Source organism: Microcaecilia unicolor, chromosome 10 (assembly GCF_901765095.1).
Source record: "Microcaecilia unicolor chromosome 10, aMicUni1.1, whole genome shotgun sequence".
Lineage (NCBI taxonomy): Eukaryota > Metazoa > Chordata > Amphibia > Gymnophiona > Siphonopidae > Microcaecilia > Microcaecilia unicolor.
In genome coordinates, this window is record NC_044040.1 from 38,195,538 (window position 1) to 38,219,680 (window position 24,143).

The 24,143-nt window shown below is 42.5% G+C and overlaps 1 protein-coding gene across 1 annotated transcript in view; it reads right to left on the bottom strand.

Annotated features, from left to right (window-relative positions):
* Positions 1-24,143, bottom strand: part of LRRK2 (leucine rich repeat kinase 2) — a 255,631-nt gene that overhangs the window by 69,142 nt on the left and 162,346 nt on the right. The window contains exons 32-34 of the mRNA XM_030216665.1: positions 10,693-10,894; positions 9,524-9,612; positions 3,713-3,900 (exon numbers count right to left, since the gene is read on the bottom strand). Coding sequence (XP_030072525.1) covers positions 3,713-3,900; positions 9,524-9,612; positions 10,693-10,894 — 479 coding nt within the window. The remainder of the gene's footprint in view (positions 1-3,712; positions 3,901-9,523; positions 9,613-10,692; positions 10,895-24,143) is intronic.

The window sequence follows — 24,143 nt, forward strand, 5'->3', positions numbered from 1 at the left end:
TCATAATTAAATTCTTGTGTATCAATAATATTTATATTGTTACTAATAGATTAAATTCATATCAACAAAATATCTTTTATCCACAAACATTCACTCCACATTTATTTTAAAACAGCCCCTAGGATAAAAATATATAAAATAAATCACAAATATGCCTTTGAACAGCCTATTACATAAAATGAAGCAAATCTAAAATTTATTGTCTGCTTTAATCCACATAATATAAAATATAAAGCAGAGTCAAAACAACTTCTAATAGAATTTTTTGTGCCTATCAGGATACTAATCGCTATGTATATACAGTTTTTGTACTAATTGTCAATCATTTGAGTGATAAGATTAGGTCCCTCATAAGACTTAAAATACTGTACAAAGCCATAATTTTCAATCCTTATTTGAAATAAAAATAATTTTATAGTTACCTGTTACACCATGTATCTGTTCTCTGGTAATATCAATATTTCTGTGAAGAGTGTTCTATCAAACACTACCTTATTCAAAATCACTCTACCTTTATATTTTATATTATGTGGATTAAAGCAGACAATAAATTTTAGATTTGCTTCATTTTATGTAATAGGCTGTTCAAAGACATATTTGTGATTTATTTTATATATTTTTATCCTAGGGGCTGTTTTAAAATACATGTGGAGTGAATGTTTGTGGATAAAAGATATTTTGTTGATATGAATTTAATCTACTAGTAACAATATAAGTATTATTGATACACAAGAATTTAATTATGAGTAATTTTAATTACATGACGAGTTCATTTAAAATATGTAATTTTTATCTTGTTTTTTTCATTTGTCTTCTCTTTGATTCATTCCTAAAAATTGTATTTAGAAAATGCAATGGATTGATGGTTGCAGCTCATTTGTTTTTTATTGTATATTAATGTTGTTTCAAATTGATATGTTTTAAATTTATTTGTTTCATTTAGACTCCTGATACAGGCCAATTGGGCCGAAACACAGCTGTGTCGAGTCATATCACCTTAATAAATTCATAAGTTTTATCATTATTTTTGTGTCATCCTTTTTTTGATTTTACTTTTTATGTTTGTTTTTTTGTTTTTTGTGGTTTCTTCTTTTTATTTTTTACTTTTCCTTATTTTTCTCTTTTTCATTTTTTCCTTTTTTGCGTCATCTTCGCTGTTTTTGATTACTGTTAGGGTTTTCAGACCATTGGGAAGGAATGGTGAGCCCCGTCCAGCATCCATTTGCATGCTAGCAGGACCCTCCATTCCCCCCAATGCAGCAGCCCCTCATCTGGGTTCCCCCAACCTCCCCCCTGACAGAGGTACGGGGGGGGGGGGCTGGAAATCCAGTGGGTCTCCAGCCCCCCCCCCAGCATCCTCTCAGATGTCCCTGGTGGCACAGTGGGCCGTGGGTCAATCCCCACCCCACCTGGTGGTCTAGCGGCCCTTCCCCACCCCCTACCTTCATTGGAGGAGGGAGGTGGCCTCCCTCCTCTTCCATCAGCACTGCCTCAAAAATGGCAGTGCCCAGCCCTGCCCAGTGTATATAAGGGAGTTTCTCCTCTAACAGCTCCTTCAAAGAAGGCGGCACTGAACAGACCAAGGCCACATCAGATAAGGAGGGAGAAACAGAGAGGGCCTCATCTGCCCACTCCTGGAGGTCTAAACAAGATCTCTAAGGAGCTGGAGGGGCAGTGAAGTGAGAAACTGAAGCATCTTGCAGAAACTCTGACTTCCCCTGCTTCAGTAAATTGTTCCTCACTGCCAGTTGGCCCCGACAAAATGGTGCCTGTTCCAACGCTCTCCTGCATCAAACTGTGCACCGGTCCTCCAAGAGACTCCGAAGTCCCCAGCATATTTGGATGCTGCACCAAATCCAAAGACATGCTGCCACCCACCAATTCCTCCACGACGTTGGCCGGCAGGTCCCACAGTGGATACACCTCTTAACTGCTTCTGCAGGAGTCATCATTCACCCCAACTGTCACAAGGGCAGAACAATGCAGTCCCAAATGGTGAGTCAGGATCCCTCCTCTGAACTAAGTAAAACTTGCAGTCTTCCAAGCCCTTCTGAGTCAAGCTATTAGTCAGACTTGCCACTGCTGGCTGCTCCCTCCAAGCTCACAGTCTCCACAAGTAATACCCAGATAAGAAAGGATCAGGACTGATATTCAGTCCCATGCTCTCTAGTAAACCTCTTTCCTTCTCCTTTTTTTTTCTTTTTAAAGAAACAGGGGAGAGGTGAAGGAAGGGAAGAAGTAAATTCACGGGGCACCAGCAATATGGATCTGAAGACCTCAAGATATGACTCTGCAGACTCAAGGAAGAATCATTTCATGGACTCAAACAGACATCTTCCTCATTCAGGTCTACACTTTAAGCAGATTATCATACCCAGCTATTTTTCCATCCTTTTATTTCTTCCTGCTTGCTCTCCAAACTGAGCTGTTCATGAAGACTACTCCTTATCCATCAACTCTGTTTTTCAAATCTAGGCCCTATATAAGGAAATTCTTCCTGAAATGGGGATGCTGCAGACTCTTTATTCAGAGTATTCTTTAGGTCTTATCACTAGCCTATTCTAAATGTCCTTCACAGGCACACCCATTCACACAGAAATCTTCAACAAAATGTTCACAGACACTAAAACTGTCCAAAGCATTTATTTTTTTCAGTATACTAGGTTTAACCCCTTCAGCAAAGGTACACCCTACCATTACTGCATGGAATTTAATGGTGCCTAATGCTGGACACCATTTACTCAATCTGGCCCTGTTTACATGGTATCTGTCTGTCTGGGGTCAGTTCAGCCCATAGGAGGAACAGCTTGCAAGCCGCTTACCACCATGGAATATTGATCCCAAAATGTATATTATTGATTTATTTAGAGTCACTGATATGCTGTGGTTATTAGTGCTGTATTAGAATTACAGACAGTATACCTGGGACACTCAATTCCTCTAGACAGCCAAGAAATTAGAAGATGTTGGAAAAACAATTCCTGTCTTCATCAAGTTCTATAGGTCAATATCAGTCAGGTCAAATCAGAGTTTTTTGGGGGGTTTTGTTGTTTTTTTTTAATGCTGGCCAGCACAACTTGTGCTGATATCCAGATGGTAAACCACCACTATAAGTCTCAACCAAAATGTAAACCAATACTGTAACTAGAATGAAATTTGTAAGTCACTTTGAACCGAAACTTGTAACAGTGGGATACAAAAATGCATAAAAAAATAAATATTCAGCACCCGTACCCAGATAATGGCCAGTGCTAAACATCTAGAAAGGGAAATCGGTGTTGGTGCTATTCAGACAGCGGTAATATTCAGCCTGCCATCCAGATAGCTAATCAGATAAAGTTAAGTTAGTCTTTCTGTTGCCCTAACTTTAGCCAGAAATGTGTCCATTAGCAGACTGAATATCATCAGGGTGGTCTGTAATAATTCTCAGATGTTGCCACCTGGATAAGTGCTTTTGAATATTGGGCCATTAGATGTTACTCTGCTATCAATACTGCCATACTTGTTTGTCAGTATAAGCAGTGTTTCCTGCAAAAAATGACATTCTTAAGAAATGCTGATTCAAGGCTATCTACTAACATCTTTTAAAAAAAAAAAAAAATCAGCTCAGTTTTGGATAATAAGTTTTCTTATTATTTATGGTCTCTGCTGTCCTAGGCAGCAGAAGATTTTGTCCAGAATGAAAATGCCTTCCTTGCTTTTCTTGCAGTACCTGCTTGGAATAAGAAGATTATCTTTCTCCGATGGCAAAGCAATTTGGAACTTTTCTAGAAGTTTAAAATATTGGGACATATAGTTCTTGGGAAATCTGCTTTTCTGTGAAAGAAGTTTCTCCACAACTGAACATTGTATGATGCCCCTAGGACGCCTGGGAAAGCCCACTGCTTTCACTGTCAAAATCTGTTTAAAAAAATTAACAACATGTAAGTATTCTCAGAAAACAATTAATGTACAATGAAATATATTAGAAGATGAGGTTAATTTCATTTTACTGATGAATTCCCAGTAAAGTCATTATACTGCTTATGGAAATTGGACCTTTACTTTTTTTTTTAATTTAACAAAGGTCTTTATTAAGATCACAAACCAACACAGACAAGGTTAACCATGCATAAAGTAAACATCAATGGCAGGTATGTACAGTGAAATGCATTAGAAGATGAGGTTAATTTCATTTCACTGATGAATTCCCGGTAAAGTCATTATACTGCTTATGAAAATTGGACCTTCCCTCTTTTCTTATTTAATTTAACAAAGGTCTTTATTAAGATCACAAACCAACACAGACAAGGTTAACAATGCATAAAGTAAACATCAATGGCATGAAAGATTATTGCATGACCTCCAAAATTTAAAGTTTTACAGAAGAAAACAAAAACAGCCAACTTAACCCTCCCCTCAATCCAAACACCAGGGTCCAAGACAACAAAAATACCAGGTGAGATGGCCAACTCCCAACTAACCCAGTTTATTCATTTGGAAGATCCCTCAGATTGGTCTCCATTTCGCCTCTGTTCTTCTCCTAATAGCAGTAAGCTTCTCCAAAATTGTACCTTTCTAACTTCTTCCATATGCTTTTCCACTAAGGCAGGCTTCCCAAATCTGTCCTGGTGATCCCGTGGAGGGGCATAATCGAAAGGGGCACCCAAGTTTTCCTGAGAACATCCTCGCAGGACGTCCCCACGAAGGGGCGGGGAAACCCATATTATCGAAATAAGATGGGCGTCCATCTTTCACTTCGATAATACGGTTGGGAACACCCAAATCATGAAAGTTAGGTCGACCTTAGAGATGGTCGTCCCCGATTTTTGGCCATAATGGAAACCGAGGACGCCCATCTCAGAAACGACCAAATCAAAGCCATTTGGTCATGGAAGGAGCCAGCATTCGTAGTGCACTGGTCCCCCTCACATGCCAGGACACCAACTGGGCACCCTAGGGGGCACTGCAGTGGACTTCAGAAATTGCTCCCAGGTACATAGCTCCCTTACTTTGTGTGCTGAACCCCCCAACCCTGCCAAAAAAACACACTCCCAACAACTGTACACCACTAGCATAGCCCTAAGGGGTGAAGGGGGGCACCTAGATGTGGGTACAGTGGGTTTTGAAGGGCTCACATTTACCACCACAAGTGTAACAGGTAGGGGGGGGATGGGCCTGGGTCTGCCTGCCTGAAGTGCACTGCACCCACTAAAACTGCTCCAGGGACCTGCACACTGCTGTCATGGAGCTGAGTATGACATTTGAGGGGGTTGGTGACCACTGGGGGAGTAAGGGGAGGGCATCCCCGATTCCCTCCAGTGGTCATCTGGTCAGTTCAGACACCTTTTTGAGGCTTGGTCGTAAAAAACAAAAAGACCAAGTAAAATCGCCCAAGTGCTCGTCAGGGACACCCTTCTTTTTTCCATTATCAGTTGATGATGCCCATGTGTTAGGCACGCTCAGTCCCGCCTTCGCTATGCTTCCGACACGCCCCGTGAACTTTGGTCGTCCCCGTGACGGAAAGCAGTTGAGAACGCCCAAAATCGGCTTTCGATTATGCCAATTTGGGCAACTCTGGGAGAAGGACGCCCATCTCCCCATTTGTGTCAAAAGATGGGCGCCCTTCTCTTTCGAAAATAAGCCTAATAGTCAACCAGATCTTCAGGATAGCATGAATATTTGAGAGATTTATTTGCATGTCCTTATTTTCCAATGTATGCAAATTTCTCTCATGCATATTCATGGTGGATATCCTGAAAACCTTACTGGGGTGTCCAGGAGAGGTTGGGAAGCTCTCGCCTATGAAGAGCAGATAGTTCCCTGTCATAAGGGCCAGGCTGAACCAGTCCTAATTTGCCCCACGTCATCTAAATATTTAGAGCCCTGCTTTTCTTGAGAAACAAACTACCATGGGGTAAAAGTAGGACAACTCAGCCTGTTCTTTATAGTATGAAGCTATCTGATCCCCTTAACTATACTTTGTGTTCTTGGCAGTAATAACCCTCAACAGAAAAGTATAAATTCACTGAAATCAATTTTTATAATGATTTCAAAGTTTTAAATAACTTTCAAGAAATCAAGAAGAAAACACACTCAAAGACTGGAAACAACTACAAAGGAAATATAAATATACTATCAGACAAACTAAAAGGAGGTACTACAAAACCAAAATAGGGCCCAACTATAAGGACTCACACAAACTATTTACACTCGTAAACCACCTCCTAAACACTACTACGGTCACCTCTAAAAACACAGACATCCCATCAGCAACTAACCTTGCAAACTACTTCCGGGAAAAAATCATAAAGCTTCAACTAATGATACCCACCAATAAAACAAATTACACTAATATCCTTGAATGTCTAGATCCAAAACCAGGGAAATACCCAGCAGATCGATCATGGACCGACTTCGACACACTCTCATCAAATGAAATCTCACATTGGTTTGGAAAATACGCCAAATCACAATGTAAACTAGACATTTGCCCTAGCAGTTTAATAAGATCAGCACCCAAGCAATTCAAAAAAGATATCACGAATCACATAAATCACAGACTTCAAAATGGACTCTTTCCCACGGACAGAGGAAACATCCTACTTACTCCGTTACCGAAAGATGCTAAAAAAAGCACAAAGGACCTAACCAACTATCGACCAGTAGCATCTATCCCACTCATAACCAAACTCATGGAAGGCATAGTAACAAAACAACTTACTGAATACCTAAATAAACACTCAATTCACGAATCTCAATCAGGATTTTGATCAAATCACAGCACCGAAAATGTTCTAGTGTCTGCAATGAACTCATTTAAACAAGCAATTGCAATGGGCAACAATGTACTCCTCTTACAATTTGATATGTCCAGCGCATTTGATATGGTAGACCATGAAATACTATTACATATACTAGAGTACTTCGGAATAGGAGGCACAGTTCTCAAATGGTTCAAAGGATTCCTGACCACAAGATCATACCAAGTAACAATGAACGCGGACAGATCACCCCCATGGACACCTGAATGCGGAGTACCCCAAGCATCCCCCCTCTCACCAACTTTATTCAACTTGATGATGATACCTTTGGCTAAACTACTAGCAAATCAAAACCTCAACCCCTACATATATGCAGATGACGTCACAATTTCTATCCAGTTCAGACAGGACTTAAAGGAAATAACCAACGAGATCAACCAAAGCCTCCAAATTATGCACTCCTGGGCAGATGCATTCCAGCTGAAACTAAATGCAGAAAAAACACAATGTCTTGTTCTTACCTCAAAACATAATACAAAAAACTTCTCCACCATAACCACCATCATACTGTTCTCTGCCTGTCTCCCAAAACTTGAAAATTCTAGGAGTCACTATTGATCGAAACCTTACTCTCGACAACCACGTGAAAAACACAACAAAAAAGATGTTCTACTCCATGTGGAAACTCAAAAGAGTAAAACCTTTCTTCCCGAGATACGTATTCCGTACCCTGATACAGTTAATGGTAATAAGTCATACTGACTACTGCAATGCACTATTCGCAGGCTGCAAAGAGGAGAACATCAAGAAACTCCAAACTGCTCAGAATACTGCAGCCAGACTCATATTTGGAAAACCTAAATATGAAAGTGCAAAACCCTTAAGAGAGAAACTCCACTGGCTCCTACTTAAGGAATGTATTACGCTTAAGATCGGCACACTGGTTCACAAAATCATCCACGCAGACGCCCCAACTTACATGTTGAACCTTGTGGACCTACCTCCCAGAAACGCCACAAAAATCATCCCGAAAATTTCTTGACCTGCACTTCCCCAGCTGCAAAGGACTAAAATACAAGCTGATGCATGATACCACCTTCTCGTACTTGGGCACAAAGTTGTGGAACGCATTACCTAGAAACCTGAAAACAATCAACGAAACAACTACCTTTCGTAAATCCCTCAAGACATATCTCTTCAACAAAGCATACAATGAAAACCTAGAACCTTACTAATCCCACTGCTGAAAACCTACTGTTCACTATACCTAATAAACACCTCCCTTTTACTCTCTACTTCTCCCTTAACTAACCTCTGTACTACAATAATTGTACCTGACATCCAAGAATAATTGTGTTACAAAACTATGAAAGCCACTTTGAGCCTGCAAATAGGTGGGAAAAGGTGGGATACAAATGCAATAAATAAATAAATAAAAGCTATTCAGTTTCAATAAACATATTTGATTTGACTTTTTCCATGGTTTCCTACAGTTCTTGGAAAAAAAACCCTTGAATAATAAGTGAGTAATTCTTCTGCACAATAGATGATCATTGAACAGAAACTTTCTTTTAATACAGGTGATAATCAGGAGCAGCGTTAAGCTCTATAGGGGTCTTTTACTAAAGCTTAGCACGAGTTATCTGAAGCAGGGCCCATAGGAATAAAATGGGCCCTGCTGCAGATAACTCAAGCTAAGCTTTAGTAAAAGACCCCCTATGTGAGCAATTCTGGATTTTTTAGTTAACAGCTGTTAAACCACATGGAGTTAATGATAATGTAAAACAGAATGCTATTATCTAATTGTAAACTGTGACATCTTCTCGATATATCCTCTTTTATTGGCACGTTAAATGAAGAAGACCTTTTAAACATACATCATTTCGTCATCAATGTTTCTTATGATTTTCTGTGTTGACAGGTTTTGTTACCTAGAAACACGAGTTTATTTATAAGATGTGCGCTATTCTTTGATGTCCTACAGTTGATCCTTGAAGCAGCTCAATAAAACAGAGAACCTCAGTGGTCTAGCGCTAGACTCAGTGAATGCCTGAGCAAGCAAGTGATGGCATTTCGCTGTGAACTAATTTTGTACTGGATGTTTAGAAACGCTATTGCTTATTTTTAGGACACATATATGAACACTGAATATTGTGGAAATAGGTAGTTAATAATGTAAATAATGAGTGCATTGTAGTAAAGTTATGACTAGTGGTGTTAACTCGGTTGGGTGCACATTTGTGGACCTTACATAGATTATAAGTGTCGTGTCACATGGTCCATTTTACTGTTTTCCCATTTCCCTTCACTAACTAAAGAGCTTTTATTACTCCCCCACTGTGTGCATTTTTTTTTTTTACAAGTTCATTTTTTCACAGTTTTGGTAATTTGTATCTTTTCTCTTGTAGACCGTTTTCACTAGCTGTTTCACCACAGTCTCTAACAGATTCTTCTGGCAAATATATTGTGATATATGCACCATCATCAACAGGAATACTTTTGTGCACTCAGAAAATGCTACCACTGTAAAACTGATAGCTTGAAGAACTGCTCTATATCTGTTCCCAATGTTTACTGAACAATGTCCTTCTCAGACAGTTGTTTTTCACTTTCCTCAGCACTTTACCTTCCATTGTTGTAGGTACATAATTAATGTCCAGGGTCATTAAAATACCTATTATACCTGTATGTAATTCACCTTGAACTAGCAATGAAAAAAAAAAAAGACAAGCTAGATCCGAACCCTTTGTCTTTCCCTTTAGGAAAAATATATAACGAACCTGTGCCATGATTTTGCATAGCCACTGAGGATCTACAAAGTATAGATCTCGAAGTTGCAGTGCTGGGTCTTCAAAATGTAGCAGGACACCTACAAAAAAAGCAGGAAAAACATTTTACACTAAACCAGTGGTTCCCAAAGTTTATTTTGGTTCACGGCGCCCTTTGTGTTCAAGCAATTTTTCACGGCACCCCCCCCCCCTAATCCTCTGCAGTCTTCAGATTCACTTCAGGCTCCCTGCCATGCTGCTGCTGCTTCTTCCAAGCATGTTTCTCTCCTTCCTCTCCATCCCCAAATCGAGACTCCTCCTCTCACATTCTCCATGTCTTCTTGCAAACGTGTCTCCCTCCAAAGGTCCCTGGCAGTGGCAGAATTTTACACAATTTTACACAGTCCTGAAACCTTCCATCTGCCACGTTCAGTTCCCTGTGATGTAACTTCCTGTTGCCGCAGGGGATGAACGCAGCAGAAGGAAGACTTTGGGAGTGGCACTAGCAGCGGTGTGAGATATGCTACTGCTGCTGGGGACCTCTGGAGGGAGACACGTTTGCAAGCAGACACGGGGGGGGGGGGGGTGTACAGAGATAGGGGTTTGCCAGACCTGGGGCAGAGGGAGGGAGACACGTAGGGGATGGGAGAACCTAGCCAGAGGAGCAGCTGAGGCATGTTTTCAGCAGAGAAGAGGTGGTTCGGGTGGCAGCGGGAGGGAGGTCATGATTTGCCGCGCCACCCCTGGCAGTTAGCTGCAGCGCACAGTTTGGGAACTGCTGCACTAAACAATCATTTTCTGCAGTTTAATGCTTTTACAGCTTTTTGGGTCTCAGGTGGGCAAAAATGAGCTGCCTTTTGACCATTCTACCAAGCAGAGGTGTTGGATGTAATACCAGTGTATCCTATGAGAGCAGAGACCAGCTCAGCATCTGCTATCACATTAAATCATTGTTATGTGCTTTTTCAAGGGAAGACAAGTTAGGAACGCCACAGAAATTGCTTCCTGACCTTGGCGGTGGCAATTGTGGTTTCACTTTAGAAAAATCCCATCATTTGATTCTACTGTACACAGTTGTTTTTTCTTTCTTGCTCCATACCTCCTCCCAAAGAACAAGCAACCGGAAAAACTAAAAACACAGTTCTAATGTAAACAATGACACCTGTAATGGAAATATTTACCAGATTCATTCAGAAAACGAATGGCATGAGAAAGTTCATTTTCATCCAACGGTAGCTGACTTTCTTGCACCAGTTCCAATAACCTTTTGTGGTCAATCACAGGAAACTCAGCTGGAACTTTCTTGCGTTCATGTAAAATCCTCTTCTCTAGCTCCAGATAACTATCTGGGATCAACTGCCCAACCACCGGCTGGTCTCTGATCTGTGTAACCAACAAACAATCATATGCATTTTAATTTTTAGAGCATGGAGGTCTACAATTCAAACTTAGAAAAGGAAACACAAAACCTACAGAGGTTTAAAGGCTGAAGGCAGAAACACCAACAATTCATAATACAATGCATTAAACGGAGAGATCAACAGCTCAGCGGTAAATGGGCAATTTCCACACTTCCATTTGCTGTCTATACCTAATCTGATTTGTACTAAATGTATTTTTATAACCATATCTAGACTTGTATTGCCAATATTATGTTTAAATCATTTTTATTAGTTGTGACAGACAGATAAACAGTTCTTTGTCAAGAAAAAAATATATATACAAGAAATTGTCAATCAACAGGCTTAATCAACATATCAAGTTACAATATGGTATTTGTATTTTCTCCCCTTCCTTTCCCTTCTGGGTACCTTGGTACTCCCTATGTCTTATCGCATCCCAGTATTGCAAATATAACAACAGCAGCAATTGACAATCATCTGGCTAAATTATTCCAGAATAAACTCTTTTATTCGGCTTCGATTTGTGTGAGTTATTTAACTATGTTAATCCTGGGGTGTGCCCTTCCCTACCACCCTACCCTACCCATCCCTCCCTCTACCCTCCCCCCCCCCCTTTGCTCCATTACAAAGTCAACTGTATTTGTTATTCGGTTCTCCCAGAGGTCAGTATCAAATGCAATGGTGTCTCTCATTGTATATTGCCTGCCCCGTCTATCAGTGGGTATTGTACCATCCATACCGCCATCAACAGCCACTCTACTTATTGACTGGGCCTATGGAGCACCGGGGAAGCCTCAAAAATTCAACAGTAAACTTCATGCCTTGGCCGGAAGAGTGATCCAAAGCATTTCCCATTGTGCCCTGAACCTAAGGCCCGCGGGGCTTTCCAAATCAGTCACCCCACACCGGTCTATTCTCATTTGTTGCACCAACTGTGCACGCCATGTCTGTAAAGGGGGTGTTTCTTTTGCCCTCCAAAATTGCAAAATTGTAGTTATTCCAAAATATATAGCCATCTTGGCAAATGCCCTAAAGCCCTCTGGGGGTTCTGCAGTGAACTTAAAGTAATTAAATAAGATTAGGGGTTCACAAATAAGGGTGCAATTCCATAATTGGTCTATTCCCGTCACACTCTGCCTCCAGAACCGCTCCACAAAGGGACAACTCCAGAACATATGCCCCAGAGAGGCCGTCCCTTGGCTACATTTGGGGCAGGTTCCTTCGGCAGTAAACCCCGCTCTTTGCTCTCTGTGAGGAGATATGTGTGTTCTCAACAGCCATCTATATAACCTCTCTCTCTGGGGTATGGAGAGCCGTTGCTTATAAATGGATTTCAAATATGATCTGCATTCTTCTTCCGTGAGTGTACAGCCCAAATCCCTTGACCACTCCTGCGCAATCTGCCGAAAATCTAGTTCTGCTGTCGTGTCCTTCAGTTGCCGATGGTGGAATCTCAATGGTATTGGGAGCTGTGCTCCCAAAGTAAACTCCTCTGAGAGAACTTCTACCACATCCGCTGCAAGGTCTGTCCACTCTAGGGAAGCAACATAGTGGCGCAGCTGGCGATATGCAAATTGACATGTCGGGGGGGATCCCGTACCGGGCCTGAAGCTCTAGGTATGGGAGAATTAGTCCCTGTTCTGTGACTATGTGTGCCAGGTACACTATCCCCTTTTGTGCCCATCTGCTAAATATGCTAACCCCTTGGCCTGGTGGAAACGCAGGATTATCGCATATTGACAGCCACGGGGATGTACGGGCAGAGAAGTGATAACGTCTACACACCCACCTCCACGTTTCCCTGAGAGATTTCAAAAGAGGGTGCCTTCGGAATGCCGCAGTAGGCAGGGGCGTCCCGGAGTGGAGCAGGTGGCTAAAGTGTATGTCTGGGAACATCGACGTCTCCACTGGTGTAATAGAAAAATCAGACGTCCCCTAATAGCAGTCATTTATGTGTCTCATGGAACTTGCGATTGCCAAGAATTTGATGTTTAGGAGTACCATGCCTCCCCCCTCCCTTGGGGCCGTCATCTGGTAATAAGGAATTCTAGGTTTCTTCCCTTGCCAAAGGTACGTTTGTATTAGGCGCTGCAACAGCTTTTCGTCTTTGCGTTTCAAGAACAGTGGCAATTGTTGAAAGACATATAACCACTTGGGGGCAACCATCATATTGAACAGCGCTATTCTACCCCAGATTGTAAGTGGTAGCTCCCTCCACATAGACAACTTATTTCTAGTCATCTCTATCAATGGGCCTATGTTCTCTCTGTACATGGAGGTCCCATCACTAGTTATGTACACCCCTAGGTATTTCATTTTTGTTGTCTCCCATCTGAGTAGAGCCTCCCCTTGTCAGCATAATTTAGTGTCACTATCCATGGGCATAGCGCAGGATTTAGAAAGGTTAAAGCCAAACCCTGACAGCTGCCCGTATTCCTTAATTAATGCCAGGGCAGCCTTGAAGGACTCCTGTGGGTTGGTCAGAACCAGGAGGACGTCATCGGCATAAGCCAGAGCTCGGACCTCCTGCTCCCCCAACCGTATCCCCCTGATTCCCAGGTCTGAGTTTAGAAGACGTAATAGTGGTTCTAGTGTAAGATCGAACAGAAGTGGGGACAAGGGGCAGCCTTGACGCGTTCCCCTGCCTATCTGAAACCTCTTTGAGAGCCCCCCATTTGCTGTAACATATGCTTCCATACCAATATATAGAGCCCCAATTGCTTGCCTCACTCCGGCAGGGATTCCTATCCAGTCTAGTATATAGAACAGAAAAGTCCACCCGACCCTGTCAAAAGCCTTTGTGGCATCGAGGCTCACCAAAATCCCAGGGTTTTCCTCATGCCGGCACTGTGCCATTGCCAGTAAGACTCTCCGAATATGTGATACAGAGTGCCTTCTGGGGATAAATCCCACTTGTGTGGGCTCAATCACATTAGGGAGACATGTGTTGAGCCGAGTGGCCAAGATCTTTGCTAACAGTTTGATATCGACATTAATTAGCGAGATAGGCCTATAGGATTCGGACTCCTCTCCGCTTTTTCCCGGCTTCAGCAATAGTGATATGCAGGCAGTGTTTTCATGCAGTGGGAATTTCCCTTCCTGTATTACTGCCTGGTGATATTCAAATAATGGGCATAGCAATTGGGGTTGTAGCAGTTTGTAAAATTCTCCTGAGTACCCATCCACCCCGGGAGCTGAGAAAGATTTTAGCCCTTTTATTGCTTCTGACAGCTCCTTAAGCTGAATAGGGGCCTCTAAGCATGCTATCTCTAACTCTCCTAGTTTTGGCATTTTTGCCCTATTGAGAAAGTCGCTCATATGAGCCTCCTCGGCAGACCGGTCGGCCCTATACAGGTGACTAAAATGATCCTGCAATATTTGAAGGATCCTATCTGGGTCATTAGTAAGGCCTCCTGTCTTTTCCTTCAGGGCCGATATAGCTCTATTTCCTTCCCGTTTCCGAACTAGCCGGGCTAGCATACCCCCTGCTCTGTTTCCAAATCGATGAAACTTATATTTTTGAAAGGTTCTATTCTTTAGCATTCTTTCGTGCAACAGGGAGTTTACAGCAGCCTGTATAGACAGATAGGCCTCTCTGGTAGCCGTGGTCTGCCGCTCGGTATATTGTCGTCTAGCATTCCGCAACCGCCTGTTCAGCTGCAAAAGGCTAGCTGCATTCTTTTTCCGTTTGTTTGCTACATACGCTATCAGGTCCCCCCGCAGTACCGCCTTTCCGGCGCACCAAAACAGTTGGGGGTTCGATTTGTGTTCTTTATTAAACAATTCATATTCTTCCCACTTTTTTACTAGGAATTTTTGAAAGGATTTATCCTTTACCAAGTGGCCATGGAACCTCCACCACCTGGCCGGCTGGAAGCCACCTGGGGCCTCCAGCTCCAACCAGACGGGGCTATGGTCGGATATCAAAACTTCCTCGATTTTCGTGTCCTGAACACAATGGAACAAGGCTGCTGAAATAAATATGTAGTCTAATCTTCCCCATGTCCCGTGTGCCCTGGACCGATGTGTATAATCTCTTAGATCGGGGTGTAAATTCCGCCAAGCATCCACCACAGAGAGGGAATTGGCGAACTCTCTTAGCATCTGTGACCCCCTTCGACCTTCCACCCCTCTGCCTCCCTCCCCTGAATAATCAATCTTAAGGTCTATTGATATGTTCATATCCCCTGTTATGATCAAATGTTTGCCTTCATATGGGAGCAGTCATCTTAACAACCCGGGGAAGAAGGAGTTGTCAGGAGGGGTGGGAGCATAAATATTTAGCAAATATAGTTCCCTCCCTTGTAACCATAGTTTAACCAAGAGGAATCGCCCTTTGGGATCCTGGAGGACTGTTTCTACTTTACAGGCCAGTCGACGGTGAATGCAGACTGCCACTCCTCCTCTCCGCCCATCTGGGGATGCATAGATCACCTGGCTTACCCATCCCTGTTTGAGCTTTTCATGTTCTGCTGACGTCAGTTTTGTTTCCTGTAGACACACTATATCTGCATTGAGGTGTTTTAAATGTACCAGGATCTTTTTCCTTTTAATGGGAGATGTGATGCCCCCCACATTCCAAGTGACTAATTTACAGTGTGTAGTCGTATGGGTATGCTATCTTCCAGTATGTAAGCTCGGAAAACTCAGCCCCTGGGTCCCAGCCCTTCCCCAGTAGCTGTACATATAGCCCTTTCCCTATCGTTCCCGCCATCACAGGCATGCAGTACCAATGTGTTTCTTCCTTTTGCTTGACCAGTGTGTGAGACCCTATCCGTATAGATCTGGAGCACTCCCCCCTTGGACATTGATTCTTTTCAGATCTCCGTCTTCCCCCCCCCCCTTTACCCATCCCGTTACCTAAGCCCCCCTCCCTTTCGGCCCTAACCATTGCTTCTCTCCTTCCAGGTGACATATTACCGCTACAAGGGTCCCCTTCCCTCCCCTTCAGCTCCCCCCCCCCCCCCCCCCCCCGGTCTCAATGGGAGTTCCTCCCCCTTTTGGAAATCGGGTCAGATCTAGGGTGACACTCAAGTATGCGAACTCCCTCCACCACCACTCTTACTACTGAAACATATAACATATTAGTACTTTATCAACATTGCACCAACAAATGAATTACATAACCTTAGCAGATCACACCATCATCTCTTTCTTGTGTGCTTGAAGATGGTGCGTAAGCCTTTAACAAGAGTCTTCTGGTCTTATAATCAAGGTGGTGCAGCGTCTGGCGCCTGTAGTTCAACGTCTATAAACTGTTGGGCCTCCTGGACTGAGTGGAAGGAACGCGATCTGTTTTCGTGCTGGATCTTCAAAACAGCCGGATAAAGCAGCAAAAATCTTGTTTTTCTGTTGACCAATGTTGTGCAAAGCGGGTGAAATCGGCGCCTTTGTTCTTGTACTCCTGCTGAGTAATCTTGAAAGATTTTTATCTGGGCTCCGTTGTATCTCAAAGTATTTCTTTTCAATCGGAAGCCCCTCATAATTTCTTCTTTATGCAAGTAGTTATGCACTTTGATTATCACCAGTCTAGGTCTTTGCTGTCCTTGTTGCCACCGACCCAGCCTGTGAGCCCTTTCTTTGCACAATTCTCCATAACTATCTGACAGAGCCAGCTCTTTTTTAAGCCACTGTTCCAGCAGATGCCCCAGTGATTTCTCTGGGATTGCCTCTGGCAGGCCAACAATTCGCAAGTTGCATCTCCTTGCTCTGTTCTCCATGTCTTCGATCTTATCTTGCTGTGCCTTGAGTTGATCCATCATCCGGGTGACATCTTGGGTATTCTGTGCCCTGGTATCTTCCAAAACTGAGATTCTGCTTTCCGCTTCTCCCAATCGCTTCACTGTATCTGCCATGGTAGCTTCCATGCTGCTCATTTGGCGTTCTAGTAGGTCAAATCTTGGGTTAAGTGCGGCACTTACTGCCATGGTGATCTGAGCCAATTGTTTTTCAGAGAAGTCCCCAAGCTTTTCAAGCTTTCCTTCTGCCATTTGGGCCCCTGTATGTGGAGGGGTACTTTTCCCCTTATCGTACTTAGTGCCGCTTCGGGTTGTACCAGCAGACTTAGGCCTCAAATATTGCTCCATATAGTCCGTGTATCGCCCTTTGTTGGGCTTAGCGAGCCAACTTAGTGGCGCGGGCACCCTTATCTGGGAATGGTGAGTGAGCAGAATATCCTGTTACCAATGAGCGTTGCTACTTCACTTCCTATGATAGTTTAGCTGCTATGAGCAGGGCAACACTCTCCCCGTTGCATTTACTTTGGCCAGTCTGTGTAATAATATTGATATTGGCACAGTTCCTCTCCTCTAATAGCTGTTATCTTATCTGTAAAGTTCAAGGGAACTGCTGTGGCAAATTTCTTGGGTTACATGAGCCACCAGTGCGGCGCCTGCTTTTTCACTATTGTGGGCTTAATTCGCCTTTCCCCCCGATCATGGGGATTGTTGTAGACCGGGCTAGCACTTTCGTCGAGGCGGGGGAGAGGCAGAAGGGAGGTATTATCGCTAAGTAGCTCCTGCTTCTATCGCCCTTCACTCGTTCTTAAGCCCAACTCCTTATGATACCGCCACTCGCCGCTTACCCATGCTGCTGCCCTTCTTCTGCCCATTCTGGAGTTCCTCCGGCCGCCATCTTGGATCGTGGCGCACGCGGTTCAACAGCCTTCGGCTACAGCTCTATGGGGCGCGTCGGTAAAGTCCCGCAGGTATCTTCTTGCCTCGGGACCTGCGGGCAGCGCTGGGTTGCTGCGGGGGGGGGGGGGTTCTAGCGGGCGGGGAGATGGGAGTCCCTCGCGCGGTGTGGCGGAGCTCTCTAAGCGGCGGCCATCTTCCCGCTCGGCTCCACCGGAAGTCCTCTCGTATTGCCAATATTAAAAGGTGCATTTTTTTCTTCTCACATAAGCATCTTGTATTGTTTCTCAGCTTTTTTAGAGCAGAGCTTGTACTGAGAGAGAGTTTTGTTATTTGGTGCATTCATGCTCTTGTTGGTGTTTTTATGACCTGAGATTTGGCATTCTCCTTCGAAGGGTCGTTATAATTGAGCTTGTTAACATTAGCAAGACCCCTGATGCAGACAGTTGGCCAAAACAAGAACCATGGCGGGTCTTAGCAATAAATTTCTGAGTAGATACCCTATCTTAAAGGCCCTTTGTACTTTTTTTTAGTCTGGTATAAAATTACATCCAAAACTGGATGATTTCTTTAGTATAATCAGGCCTTAAGTCAAACTGTTAAACATATGTGACCATCTCTAAGAAAACATGACTGAAGTCTCATGACTTTAGTTATGTTTTCCCAGAGACGGTCAAATAACTTAACTGTTTCAGTATTAAATACCAGTTTATAAGGTGATGTTAGTTGTGGAGAAGTTTCTGAAAACCTGTGATCAACACATAGTAACATAGTAACATAGTAGATGACGGCAGAAAAAGACCTGCACGGTCCATCCAGTCTGCCCAACAAGATAACTCATATTTGCTGCTTTTTGTGTATACCCTACTTTGATTTGTACCTGTGCTCTTCAGGGCACAGACCGTATAAGTCTGCCCAGCACTATCCCCGCCTTCCAACCACCCGCCCCTCCTCCCAACCACCGGCTCCGGCACAGACCGCACAAGTCTGCCCAGCACCATCCCCACCTCCCAACCACCAGCCCCGCCTCCCAACCCCGGCTCCGGCACAGACCGTACAAGTCTGTCCAGCACTATCCCCGCCTCCCAACCACCAGTCCCACTGCCCACCACCGGCCCTGGCACAGACCGTACAAGTCTGTCCAGCACTATCCCCGCCTCCCAACCACCAGCCCCGCCTCCCGATCCTGACTAAGCACCAGCACCTTAATTTTTCTTGAATTTGGTTCTAATGGAAAATCTACCTTATGAAGGCAACATAGGTGTGTATGTGCCTTCATAAGATAGGCTCCCAGAACCAATCTCAATAGCATGCAAATGACCATGCACAAATTTACATCTGCCCCAAAAAGGAATAAATGTCACCACGTACCCACATATTTTATAACATTACATAGCAATTTTACCAACACTACACCCCCAGGACCTTGTACAAGCAGATAGCATAAGTGTAGTCTCACTTTTTCCATATGCTTACTTTTTATATATGTATGCTGATGCAGAATTTTATACAACACTGTGTGTAGAACAGGCTTTACACACAGAAGAAAAAAATTATTCAACCTGTTAATTTTCTTTCCTTGATCAGGCCAGCAGAAGCTGTGGGTTATGCCTGTCAACCACTTGGCAGATGGGCATGGCCTGCAGGTTCAGTGCTGGTCTGATGAAGATAAGGAAGGAGAAATAGTCTTACCTGCTAATTTTCTTTCCTTAAGTCTCACCAGACCAGTCCAGAAGCTGTGGATTATGCCCATCTACCAGCTGGTCAATCTCGACTGGTCAGGTAAGGATAAGGAAACAGCTTTATGAAAATTACTCCCTTTGGCTCATGGGGAAAATGCTTCATATAGGTCCCTATTTTTCCACTGATAAAATACCTTGTAATCAGTGCTTTAAAAGCCTTTTAAAAAAGTTGAAACATAATACTTTTACAGTGTGGCACAATAGCACATTTCCTCTTTACTCCATTTGCAGACTCAGGCACATCTGCATGCCATGGTAAAGTGTCTCTCAACAGGGTAACAGGGGATGTGTGGGTTGGTGGGGACAGAGAGTATGATGTATGAGCAGTGATTGATGGACTATGTGAGGTGCATCTGTGCATGTGTCTATCAGTGGTATGGTATATATTTTTATCTCTAAGGGTAAAGTTTAACTGTTAATCTATGTGGATGTGAGGGGATTTATGGGTGTATCAGCAGATAGATGTGGCTGTGAGTGGTGTTGGGGAGGTGTCTGTGGCTGGGCCTCTTTCCCCCTTGCACTCACTCCTTATACCTCCTAAGTCCCTTTGCATATGCTCCCCTCCCTCCCATACTCCCTCTCTCTTCCACAATCTTTCCTCATCCTTTCCTTTCCAAGGAGCTCATTGCTGGAGCAAGTAGTAAAAATAGTTAATACAGATGAGTTTAAAAAAGGGTTAGAAAAATTATTGGAAGAAATCCATAAACCATCGTCAGTGGCAACTGGCCATGGTTAACAGTCCCCATTATTTAGCTCCTACATCTTAACTTTTCAACTTCTATGAGGAAGAAAGGAAAATTGTTTACCTGTAACAGGGGGGTCTCCATATAAACAGGACAGAGACAGGCACACAACTGGATGGCATCACCTAACAGCAACACAGAGTGATCTCTTACAACTGGAGTGGAGGAGAGGCCTAGTGGTTAGAGCACTGATCTTGACATCCAGAGCTGCCCAGTTCAAATCCCACTGCTGCTCTTTGTGATCTTGGGCAAGTCTTGGGCAAGTCACTTAACCCACCATTGCCTCAGGTGCAAACTTAGATTGTGAGCTTGACAGGGACATACCCAGTTTACCTTGAGCTACTACAGAAAACGTTGTGAGCAAAATCAAAAAAATAATAAATAAACTAAGAAAAAATGGAAAAGGAGATTCCCATGTGACTGTTATTTCATGATTTCCTTCAATCTATCAAAGAACTTAGCAGTCAACTCCCTAGGAGTGCCATAGCCCTCACTTGATATGTCTTAACTGCAATCTTGCTAAGCAGTAGCAGTAAGATACACAATTTACTAGCCAGCTTGACAACATTATCTGTGAAACTGAACTTCCTCTTCTGTTAAGATTAAAGAATATAGTATCGAGTGGCCTGACAGTGTGGCAGTGTTTTTTTATGTAGTAAAGGGCCTGCTCATGTTTGTGCGCATGTAGTTTTAGAAAGAAAGTTGATAACATTGTGGACCATAAAATACTGAGACCATGTTCACCAGAATCTTAGGGTGGAAGAGATGGGAGCCTGATATCCACTAATTTTTCTGGCCTATGTTATTGCTATTAAAAACAGAACCTTATAAGTAATGGAGTTTCAACTCTTAAAACAGGTTTCATAAGGACTTTTAGACCACAGAGAACTGGAGGTTTCTTGACTGAAGGCTATGGGTGCTGACTGTTGACCCTTCATGAATTTTGAGATCAAAGGACAAAGAAGACTATGTTCTGTTACGTATATGTGATATGCTATTAATGCACTCATGCACCGTTCCACATCTAATAAAGCTACCTCTTCAGAAAATGTGGAACAATGAGTAGATATTGCAGGCAACATGTGAAGGGGTTCAATTGTTCCTGAATACACCAGCCTTGGAATATTTTCCAGTTAAAGTTATATGATCTTCTAATAGGTTGTTGTTAACACTATACAGTACCTCCTTTCTCTTGAAAGAAGCACTCAAAATCTCTGCTGTCAACAACAGGGAACTGATATTCAGGAGAAGAATCTTTCCACAATCTTATACTAGGAATGTAGGAGACTCTGCTAGATCAATTGGTGTCAGAACTAGCAAAACTGATATAGACAAAGAAACCAAACTTGTCATGGCAGGATGAACCTACTGAAATTACTGAGGCCTTATCTTATTTTATCTTAGTGGAATGGGGAAATACATAGAGAAGCCCTGTTTCCCAATATATACTGAAAGCATCTGAAGCAAGCTTGTCCTTGCTCAGTCTCCTAGAGCAGAAGAGGGGAAGTTTCTTGTCTTCTGATTCAAAAAGATCTACAGCAGCAATTTCCCACCTTCAACTAAAGGTATTTGTTTTAAAGCATTATTGTATAGATCTTTTTTATTTACTGCTATTCTTTTATGGAACAGATTACCAGTTCAGCTTTGATCAATAATGGACCTTTTCATCTTTCGAAAAGCTTTAAAAACTTATCTTTTCCTCAATCATAGATAATTGTAATATTTTTGTTCTAATTTTATTTAGTATGTAACATCCAGATTTTATATTTCAGTTTTTTATTTCTTTTGTTACCTCACCTTGAATTCATTTTGGAAAAGTTGGCGGGTTATAAGACTCAGATAACATAACATAACAGAAGATATCCTCTATTAAGTTTCAGACAAAAACCATTTGTATGGATATAGATAGTAAATGAGCCTGTCTGTTCAATTTAGTTTGTAAGCCCCATCAGTCAAGGAAATAATTATAATACCAGAACTGTAACTCACCTTGAGTTTGGATTTGGAAAGGCAATAATTAAATTCTAAATCCAAACACAAATATTTTATGATAGTGGGAGTTACATTACTGCCAGAAGCATCTTCCAAGAGGAGAACCATTTCTAAATCTTTAATGCTTCCTTACACAGGATATAATATCCGGTACCTCCCTTTCTGTTTATACAGAATATTTCTACTTAGTTGTCCTTCCGGATCAATATACTCTTTCCTGTCAAGAAACTGACAAAGGCCTTGAAACTGCTGGAGATTGCTCTTAGTTCAAAAAGATGTATTTGATCTGACTTTCCCTTTTTTTTTACCTGTGTCCTTACATGCAAAGAGAACTGTGGGCTTTCCATCTCGTACTTGATATATCCGAGGTTAATGTGACCTGATGTTGAGGCTGCTGGAATGAAGGACTTTTATCATTCCTTGACAAAATAAGGGTTGTGCCATTTCATCTCACTGAAATTTGAGGACTCACTGAAGGTGGGACATGTGGCAGCATACAAAGGGTCATGGGTCATGGTTGCCATATGATCCAATAGAAGAATGAAGGAACAAACAAGGATCTGATTTCCCCTTGACGATCCTGATAATATTTATCAGAGCTTATGTTCTGGAAGGAAAGCTTTACCCACTTTGAAAGTTAATTAGGGAATCCAATGTATTAGATTTGTTGCAATAGTAGTAAGGCTAATTTTTGACAAATTCTAGGGATTCTGAAACTTGAATGATTTTCTCCAGAGCTTGACTAGCCTCTTTTTCTTTGGGGGGGGGGGGGGGGGGGGGGCTTTCACTAACCAGTCTTCTAGGTAAGAAAAAAACCCCACAATTTTTCCTACAGACATGGGTACCCACTAAAGCTAGGCAATGAAAACTGAGGGCTGCTGAGATACTGATGGTAAAGACCAGGAACCAATCGTGAATTCTGAATAGACCAAAAAATAAAAACTTCTTATGGAGGTGAATTGTAATGTGAATGGGAGCATCTCTGAGGTCCAGAGAATATAACTAGTCTACCTCCAACAGAGAAAGGATGGTTTTCAGCAAGTTCATTTAGAATTTTTCCTGAAAAAGAAACATATGAGGTCCCTTAGGTCCAACATCAGTCTCGTACCTCCCATTCTCTTTGAAGAAATATCTGGAAGAAAATTACTTCCCAATTTTGTGCTCTGAGACTTTCTACATTGCTCCATCCTATAGTCAAGATCCTATTTTTCATTAAAGTAGAGGGTTATAATTGACAGAGGTGGCATGAATGGGCCCATTCAGGGTAGATTTTAGAAAAATAAAAGCAACAATCTTGACCTACTATCTTCAATACCCACAGATTCTTTCTTATTAGAGATCAAGATATGCTTCAAAATTACAGTCTTCCACCTGTCAGAAGAGCTTATTCTCCACTGCTGCTAAAACTGGTTATGGTGAACATACTCAAATGATGTCTTTAGCTAAGACATGGCTTGAGATTTGGTCTACTGTCTTTTCCTTTGGCTCAACGTAATAGCTGCTGCTGTTGTTGGTTTTTCTATCTATTTATGTATGATAGTAAAATTCTTCTATAGGGAAGGATTGCTTCCTGAAGGCTGAAACCTGCCTACAGAAGCTGTTGATAGTCCAGAGGGTAGATTAACTGTTTCAATGAACTTATTTTCAAACAGGTTAGCACTTGCTCCCTATACAGGGGAAAACCTAACACACATTTTCCAACAGACCTGATGCAGTAAACCATTCTAACCTCCTGGCTCCAATGGCTATTGATAAACATGGAAAAAGGTGTCATTCTTCTCATAAGTTGGCCACCCTAGACATTACCACATTCTCTTGCATTGATGATATTCTCTAGGAATTTTTCATGTCATTTCCTCAGAAAGAGCATGTCTGTAGGGTTTGAGCTTTTGAATGCAGTTGTGGGTATACTGTACCATTTACAGTTAGTAAGCTGCAATTCTAGAACTCATCATCACTCCTTGCAACACTTTTTTGCCAATAAGGGCCAGCATCTTGGAGTCTTTCCAAGGTTGGAATGCACCTGGTTCCTACTGTGGAGATAAAGTACTTCCTGGTAGTTGAGAAGGATCAGAAGGGAGATCACAGGAATGGTCTGCCTATAACCATATGGCAATTCT